General features: G+C 46.3%; 1 protein-coding gene across 15 annotated transcripts in view; it reads right to left on the reverse strand.

Annotated features, from left to right (window-relative positions):
• LOC310836723 (putative G-protein coupled receptor 34) overlaps positions 1 to 8,078 on the reverse strand; it is a 359,394-nt gene extending 351,316 nt beyond the window's left edge. For 10 of the 15 annotated variants that reach the window (XR_014560182.1, XR_014560183.1, XR_014560184.1 and 7 more), the window contains exon 1: positions 4,370 to 4,828. Coding sequence is in view for 7 of the 15 variants with exons in the window: in XM_083722457.1 (XP_083578583.1) it covers positions 4,370 to 4,474 (105 nt within the window). In the remaining 8 variants the exon portion in view is untranslated. Of the gene's footprint in view, positions 1 to 3,747; positions 4,829 to 7,916 lie in introns of those variants that run through there. The other 5 variants (XM_083722460.1, XM_083722453.1, XM_083722468.1 and 2 more) reach the window with 3 other exon arrangements.
• Positions 8,079 to 9,356: the final 1,278 nt, after the last annotated feature.

A 9,356-nucleotide genomic window follows, 5' to 3' on the forward strand; every position in this document is an offset into this window, starting at 1 on the left:
GATATATAGGTGGTACATGACCCCAGTCAAGCTAGCAAAAATATACCACTTGTCAGACAATAAGTGTTGGAAATGTAAGGAAACTGAAGGAACGTTCTTTCACCTCTGGTGGACCTGCCCCAGGGTTAAGGCCTTCTGGGAAATGATATATAATGAGCTGAAAAAGGTATTTAAGTATACCTTCCCTAAGAAACCAGAGGCCTTCCTTTTGGGGATTGTTGGCCAGAGGGTGTTAAAGAATGATAGAACATTTTTTATGTATGCAGCAACAGCAGCAAGGATACTCGTCGCTAAATATTGGAAAACCCAAGATTTGCCCACACTGGAAGAATGGCAGATGCAACTGATGGACTACATGGAGTTAGCAGAAATGACTGGCAGTATTTGAGACCAGGGAGAGGAAGCAGTGGAAGAGACTGGAAGAAATTCAAGGACTATCTACAAAAGCACTGTAAATTGTATGAGAGTTAAGAAGGATGAGAGATTTGAAAACAACTGGGCACCATAAAATTTGGTGAAAAGATTGTGAGAATGAGTGAATTTTATGAGAAAAATAGATTTTGAATAAATATTATGGTAAGATTAGAGATTTAAGATCTAGATAAAATTATTCAAAGTTAGGGATAAAATATTGGAAAAGTGTACAATAAGAATGGAAACAAGGTGATAATTTGCTGGTTAAGGTTCTATAAATTTGGAAAGTAGGAGTGAGAGACGTGAGGGAGTCCAATAATGAAGAGAAGGAACATTGTTTGTACTCTGTTATGTTGTTTTCTTTTCTTTTTTTCTTTTTTCCTTTCTTTCTATTGTAATAAAAAAGTCTTCAATATTTTTTTTAAAAAAAATAAAAAATAAAATCTGGGCCATTGTTTTTGCTTTATACACAGATAGAGCTGGGTTGACCAGATTTCCACCTTTACAGGCAGCGAATTTCAGAATAGCTTTTGCTGATTTAAAGGCTTGCAATTTAATATTGGATAGCTGTGTATTCCAAGATGCCGTTTCTGAATAAGTCAATCCCAGATATTTAAACGTATTTACTTGGTTTATGATGTGTTAATCCAGGTGCCAAACATGCTTTTTATAACGCTTCCCAAATAAAATGACCTGTGTCTTATCGTAGTTTATAGATAAAGCATTCCTCGTGCAATATGAACTCAATTTTGCAAGCAGCCGTCTCAGGCCCACCTGGGTTCTAGATAAAAGTACTAGGTCATCAGCATACATTAATACTGAGGGGTTTTGGTCAAGAATTGTGACAGGGGCAAACTGTAGGCCCTCCAGTTCTTTAACCATGTCATTAATATAAAAATTAAACAGGAAAGGTGCCAAAATGCATCCCTGTTTGACTCCAATAATGGTCTTAATTCTAGTGGTGACATGGCCAGGCAGATCCACCTTTACATGTATTGATGTGTCTGTATATGTTTTGATGAGAAATAATAGACGGAGGTCTATATTTGTCTTTTCCAATTTTTGCCACAATGCAATGGGACCGTATTGAAAGCTGACTTTAGATCGGTAAAAGCGACATATATCATATTTTTCGCTCTATAGGACACACTTTTTGCCCTCCAAAAATTGAGGGGAAATGCGTGTGTGTCCTATGGAGCGAATGCTTCCTTGGCTTCAGCGATAGCAATGCTAAGCCTCCGAAGCGCAGAGGGAGCGCTCCCTCCGCGCTCCAAAGGCTTTGCGTTGCTTTCGCTGAAGCCTGGAGAGCGAGAGGCATCGGTGCACACCGACCCCTCTCGCTCTCCAGGCTTCAGGCATAGCCGCGCACAGTCCCTCTGGCAGGGAGAGGCTGTACATGGCTATAGCTTCTTTAGCCCCGTGCAGCCTCTCCCAGCAGGGAGAGGTTGCACGGGGCTAAAGAGAAACCCAAAACAGCAAGCGGGATCCATCCTGCTGGCTGCCTTGGCTTGTGACATAGCTGTGCATAACCCCTCCGGCAGGGAGAGTTTGCAGCACGTAACCCCTTCGGCAGGGAGAGGTTGAGCGGGGCTAAAGAGGAAGCCAAAACAGTGAGCGGGGTGGATCCCACTGGCTGCCTTGGCTTGTGCCATAGCTGCGCGCAACCCCTCCGGCAGGGAGAGGCTGCTCGGGGCTATGGCTTCTTTAGCCCCGCGCAGCCTCTCCCAGCTGGAGAGGTTGTGCACAGCTAAAGAGGAAGCCAAGACAGCGCTGTCTTGGCTTGTGCCATAGCCGCGTGCAACCCCTCCGATAGGAGAGGTTGCGCACAGCCTGCACGCTGCTCTTTGGGGCTGGGGGGGGGGATAAGATTTTTTTTCTTGATTCCCCCCCCCCCTAAAAACTAGGTGCGCCCTATGGTCCGGTGCGCGCTATGGAGCAAAAATATGGTAATTTTTGCTTCAAATTATGGATGTATTTACATAGCAGAAAGTTCATCACAAAGCACTGGTCCAATGTGGATTACTTCCCTGGGTGGCAATCAACGCTAATTACAGTCCTGTTATCTGCGGAGCTCCGAAGCCTGTTTGCTAAGCCGTCGCCATCTTGGAACCGCCCATTCCACAAGAGAGTACTGGGTATAACCCCTTTGATCTTTTACTAGGGCGCAAGGTCAAAGGACCTTTAGATCTACTCTGAATGAATTGGGAGGATCACCCAGATAGTGATCCAGATTCAGTAATGGAATATCTGTATAAACTGCAAAACACTTTACGCCGTTGCTTAGAAATAGCAGAAGAAAATTTAAAAGCCGCCCAGTCAAAGCAAAAAGTCAGGTATGATAAAAGGGCAAGAGAGAGAACATTTGGGCCAGAAGATGAAGTGTTGCTGCTAAGGCCAATAAAGGGAAATAAATTGCATTTAGCCTGGGAGAGACCGTACAAGATTGGGTCCAAAATGAGTCACGTGAACACGCTAAAACCCTACCATAGGGTTTTACCCTACCACAGAAAGCTGGGCTCTATATGCTATAAGAGAAGACTCAGAAGAAACAGACGACATACTGTGCTGGGAAGGGAGAGGGGAGCAACGTTGTAATCAGAAGTGAATCTAGCCCCGTCATTAACCCAATCACAGCGGGAGGTGGTAGGAAGTATCCTACAAAAATACAAAGCCGTCTTTAGTAATGTTCAAGGAATAGCAAAGGGAGTGGTCCATTGCATAGACACTGGGGATGCTAAACCCATTGCAGTGACCCCTTAGAGGATAACTGGGACATACATGGATAAAATCCGCAACGTGGTGCAGGAGATGCTGAAGGCAGGGATCATAAGCCCCTCAGAGAGTCCCTGGGCAGCACCACTAGCTGCAACACTGACCGACTTGACTCGTAAGAAAGAACCGGAGTGTGTGGAGTGGCAGCAGTCATTTGAAGCACTGAAGAATGCCTTGACTACCGGACCAGTCCTCATCGGACCAAAGAGTTCACCATCTTTACCCACCCACCACACTCTAGGACAGCGCAACTACATATAGGATATTTTCTGCAATCTACCCCCCCCCCATTCTTTAACAAAAATCTAATTCTAACCCCCTACTCCCCCACCCACCACACTCTAGCTCAGCGCAATTCCATTGGTTCGATAGACAATACAAGGTGAGAGACACAGGGCAACCCAGACGGGTTGGCAGGGAATCATCCTATACTGTAGATAAGCAAGATAGCTAGCTTAAAAGCAATTACATGTAATTATGTCTGTATGGCATAAATTGGGAAAGTCCATCAAAAGAAAATGCACCACTTCATATATAAACTCCAGGACTGACCCTGCCTACCTTAATGGATGAGGAACAGGAATTCATGGACAGTCCTATCACCCCAGAGGAAATAGATATGGTCCTCAAAAACCTCAAGCCACACAAAGCTCAAGGCCCAGCTGGCTTCAGAGCAGAATTCTATAGGAAATTCAAAGAACCCCTGATGCCCAACATGACCCGCCTATTCAATGATATCATAAAAGGGGGGCCCATCCCCAAAACCTGGACCTACTCCAAAGTATTGTCCAGCCCAAAACCACTGAAAGACAGCCTCAAAGTAGAATCAGACCGCCTAATCTCATTAATAAACCAAGACTACAAGATATTCACACCAAACTTGGCAATCCGCCTAAAAATTTTCCTACACAAATTAATAGACCAGACTGGATTTGTCCCTGGTCGCAATATAACAGACCCCATCAGGAAACTACTGAACATGATTGCACACAGTGCATGATTGCAACTAAATGCCAACTGACAATTATGTCCATAAACATCCTCAATGCTTTGGACTGCTTAGAGTTAAAATACCTATTAGCAGTACTAACATGAAATTTGGCCCCAATTTCCTACAAATCCTCAAACAAATATACTTCCAAGCCTCAGCAATATGGAGGACTAACAATTGGGACTCCAATACCATAGCATTCCAAAAAGGCACAAAACAAGGATTCCCACTGTCTCTCTTCTTATTCATCCTGGCTCTGGAACCTTTAGAAATCTGAATCTGAGCAGCCACAGACATGAAGGGAGTGGAAATAAAAAGCAAAACCTACAAATTAGGACTCTTTGCAGATGACAGCACCAGACCCCATAAACACTTACACCACAAAGAACTCATAACCCAACTACGCTCAGCAGCCAGAAACGTCATAACAAGACACTGGAGAGACCTGTCAGAAGTAAACATGGACCAATGGTACAAAAAACTATGGGAAAATAGTCCTATATTTTTCTAGCCCTACTAGAAAAAATAACCAATAAACTGAAACTGACACAGGAACAAATAGAAGAAGACACTTTCACCCCGGTATGGCTCCCCTTTATCACATATATAGCCCAACAAGACAATGACAAAAATCCACCAAAAAAATACAAATCAATACAGTGGTGCCCCGCAAGACGAACGCCTCGCAAGACGAAAAACCTGCTAGACGAAAGGGTTTTCCGTTTTGGAGGCACTTCGCAAAACGAATTTCCCTATGGGCTTGCTTCGCAAGAAGAAAGCCCATAGGGAAATCTCCGGGGACCTCTTTTAAATGCTAGCGGTGGGGAGCAAAGCCTTTCCCCCCCCTCCGGCCTTCAGAAGAGGTCCAGGAAGGCCGGCGGGGGCCGAAAGGCTTTGCTCCCCACCGCCAGCATTTTAAAAGCGCTTCCCGCTATCCCAGATGGCTTTTGAAGGCAGGCGGGGGGGAGCAAAGACTTTTGCCCCCCGCCCGCCTTCAGAAGGGGTCCAGGACCTCTTCTGAAGCCGGGGGGGCAAAAGTCTTTGTCCCCCCCCTGCCTGCCTTCCCGGGGGCTTTTAAATCGCCCCGGGACAGCCGAGAAGTCAGGCGGGGGGGAGGCAAAGACTTTCGCCCCCCGCCAGCCTTCAGAAGAGGTCGGGGGACAGACTGTCCCCGGACCTGGTCTGAAGGCGGTTTCCATAGGAACGCATTAATTGATTTTTAATGCATTCCTATGGGAAACCGTGCTTCGCAAGACGAAAAACTCGCAAGACGAAAAGACTTGCGGAATGAATTAATTTCGTCTTGCAAGGCACCACTGTATGGCTAACCTGATCCAAAACACCCACCCACCCCACTCACACATGAACACAAAGACCAACACAGCCAACCACAAATGAACAGCCACACCCTAGGCCAACCCCAACCTCTTTCACCACCAAAGGAAGACAAGCGAACAGCAAAGAACCTGCACAAGCGATGCTGACACAAAACCCCACATATATTAAGTAAAGTAGAATCACCCCCACTCCACCCCCACTCATCTTTCCCCTCCTCCACCTCTTTCCCCCTATTCTTCCTAATGTCTCAACAAATGGGGGGAAAATGTGTTATGTGGGGGGGGATACAAGACAGAGACATTGGACATACCTTTGTAAATCAAGAAAATCTTTACAAAAATACATTTTTTTTAAAAAAAGGAACTTCCGGGTTAGGGCCATCGGTTAATGGTGGATTCCCTCCGAGCTCCGGAGGGAATCGGCTCCGTAGAAGACGGGTCTTGCCGCGGCGGCGACGCGGGGACCCTTAGAAACCACAGGCGCTGCAGCTTGTGGACCTGGTGACTCGGCGGGCACCATTTGCGCCCCCCGACCCGCGAAGGAGCCTTTTTAATGGCTACGGAATGGGGAGCAGTGCGGTGCTGTGAGTCGACTGCTTCTCCTATGGAGCGAAGCCGCATGCCATGGCCGGAGAGCGCTGACTTCTTCTTTTGAACATTTGGACTCTAAAAGTAACAACCCGTGAGTAGTACGGAAATTGGAACTTCAAAGGGAAAATTTTTTTTTTTTTTAATTAGGCACGATCGGGGAAGGCGCAAAAAGGAAGTCCGTCTCCCCGTCCTGTAGACAATTTAAAGCAAGGATTAAATAACTAAGGTCGAGAGAACTCTTTTTTCTTTATTGGATAAAGCTTATTAATTTCACAATTTGGCAGTATAAGTAATTTTGCTGTAGGATAAGAGTTGATTTCGATTTTGAGAGCTGAAGTGCAACCCCCCGGGACCCGGGAGTGATCCGCAAGAGAGCCTGTTGAGGAGACATAGAAGAGTTTGACAGCTGTCAAACTAGCTGTCAAAGGTGGGGGGGAGAGAACTTTGTTTCTGTTGTCTTTGCTGGCTATGTTTGTTACAATTTGGTTTTAAACTGTTGAAAACAAAGAAGAACTGAAACAAGTTAATCTGACTTTTGGATTGGAGCTGGAAGGAATACTAAGTAACCAGAATCCCTCTAGAGGGGGTTCAGGGACACTACAAGAATGGCTGCAGGTGGAAAAATACAGGCTGAACTGGACAGAATGTTTTTTCTCTTGGGAAAGTTACAAGGTCAAAGTGAAGTTTTGGCTACAAATGTTACAATTATGAACTTAACAGCAAATAAACTCACTGAATTTGATAAGGACTTGACTCAAGAAGCCCATGCAGCTGAACAAGAAAAGAAATCTGAGATTTTTGAGAGAGTGGAGAAAGAGATACGTGCTGTTCCGGAGGAGAGGGAAGGAGGAGCTGGAATGCCGCAGATGATAAATGAGAGCCAGAGGCCTGCCAGGATGGATACAAAGGAAAACAAGATTTGGATGATGAGAATGTGGTTTGAATTGGAGAATGAAGAATGGAGAGATCTCCTCATGGGGAGATCGGAAGACCTATGGATTACAAATCTGATTAAGGTGGAAGCTGGAGCTTTTGGGACATTTGGGACATTTGGACTTAAAAGGAGTAAGAAACAAGATTTGGGCCCCACTTTTAAACATGGAGGTCTGGCTGGAAGAAATATGGACTCTATTGGGACAGAGCTTCTCCGTGACTTGGTGTTCAATATAAAGGACTATCAAAAAAAACCGGCAGAGAGGAATTGAAAGAGAATTAAGAGCCTTGGACGTGAGGTCTCCAGGCTGATAGTTGATAGACTGATAGACATTTGTTGGGGATCGAAACCGGGAAAGGGGGGGGTGGGATTTTGGGAATCCAAAGGGTGTACAATTATATTTTGTTTCTTTTTACTCTGTTTCATTACTAGTATAAAAACTGGGAAGTTCGTGGAAGGGAACTTGGGTCGACTTTAGAAAAGGGTTTAAAGAATGAGCATTGACGTATAAATTGAGGTTTATAAGTTAAAATTGGTTAATTAAAACGAATTAAATATAATAAGACAAAATTTTGGGACAAGAACTTGCTGAGCTAATAACTGGATCTGGATTACAAGAAGGGGAGGTGTTGGGAAGTCAGGGAAAGATGTTATTGAAAATAAGGAATGTAAATGCTATGTGTTTTTAAATTTTGCTTTTGTTTTTCTCTTTTTTTTCTTTTTTTTGAAAATTTCAATAAATATCTTTTTTTAAAAAATACATTTTAAAAAAACAAATGAAACTGACCTGTAGAAAATGTAACTTGAAAAAAGAAACATTGCACATACTTTTTTAAACCAAGAAATCGTTAATAAAAAAGACAATAAAAAAATTTACAGTTTCACCACATTTCAGAAACTCAGGAAGAAGGACGGGCTTGTGTGTACCTCCTGACCCTCTGAAGATACCCAGCCTCATGTGCCCAACCCCAGCTGGAAGGCCGGCCTGCCTTAGGACTTCTCAGCAGAAGCTCCACCTGCCTGGAAGAAGACCCACAATCCCACCTACCTTGGAAGGCCACTGCTTCATGATGGAACAGCTTCGTGATGGAAAAGGCCATGGCTTGGGAGTTCCCCTCCATCTTCCAGAAGCACTGCATCAGGCGTCTTGGGATACATCCCTGCAAATACAGTCCTGTGAGAAGAACGCCAGGAAATGTTTTGCTAGCACAGAGCCTGTCCTCTAAAGGGAGAGGCAGAACCTAGGGTGCTCAGAGGCTTGGGGCGCTTTGGCAAAGTAAAAGAGGAATATTGGACAGCTCTACGGAGGAATCTAGATACACATAAAAAAACCACTAGTAAAACACATATTTTAAAAACTACCAGAGGCTTTTTTCTTAGGTTTGGTAGGAGAAGAATTACCAAAGGATAAGAAAGTACTGTTTATGTATGCGATTACAACGGCAAGAATACTACTTGCCCAGGGATGGAAAGAAGAAAGAGCCCCATCAAAAGGAGAATGGGTAATGAAGATGATGGACTATGCTGAGATGGCAAGGTGGACCGGGAAAATCAGGCACTAAGAGTTTAACCAATTTATTAAGGAACAACATACCGTATTTTTCGCCCCATAAGACGCACTTTTTCCCCTCCAAAAATGAAGGGGAAATCTGGGTGCGTCCTATGGGGCGAATGCAGGCTTTCGCTGAAGCTTGGAGAGCGAGAGGGGTGGGTGCGCACCGACCCCTCTCGCTCTCCAGGCTTCAGGAAGACATCCGCAGCCTGGGCAGCCCTGCAGGAGGTCAGGCAGGGATGTCTAGGCTGCGGATAGCAGCCTGCTTCCTGGAGCATCGGGCGCCCTGAAAGCAGAGCGCCCGGCGCTTCGGGAGCACATCCGCAGCCTGGGCAGCCCTGCAGGAGGTCCGGCAGGGCTGTCTAGGCTGCGGATAGCAGCCTGCTTCCTGGAGCATCGGGCGCCCTGAAAGCAGAGCGCCCGGCGCTTCGGGAGCGCATCCGCAGCCCGGGCAGCCCTGCAGGAGGTCCGGCAGGGATGTCTAGGCTGCAGATAGCAGCCTGCTTCCCGGAGCGTCGGGCGCCCTGAAAGCAGAGCGCCTGGCGCTTCGGGAGCGCATCCGCAGCCCGGGCTGCCCTGCAGGAGGTCCAGCAGGGCTGTCTAGGCTGCGGATAGCAGCCTGCTTCCCGGAGCGTCGGGCGCCCTGAAGCAGAGCGTCCCGCGCGCCGGACAGACATCCGCAGCGTGGGGAGTCCTGCAGGGGTTCCCCGCAGGGTTCCCCACGCTGCGGATAGCAGCCTGCCTCCCGGCGGGTGGGGCGCCCTG

The sequence above is a fragment of the Podarcis gaigeae genome, assembly GCF_964106915.1.
Source record: "Podarcis gaigeae genome assembly, chromosome: Z".
In the NCBI taxonomy this organism is placed as follows: Eukaryota; Metazoa; Chordata; class Lepidosauria; order Squamata; family Lacertidae; genus Podarcis; species Podarcis gaigeae.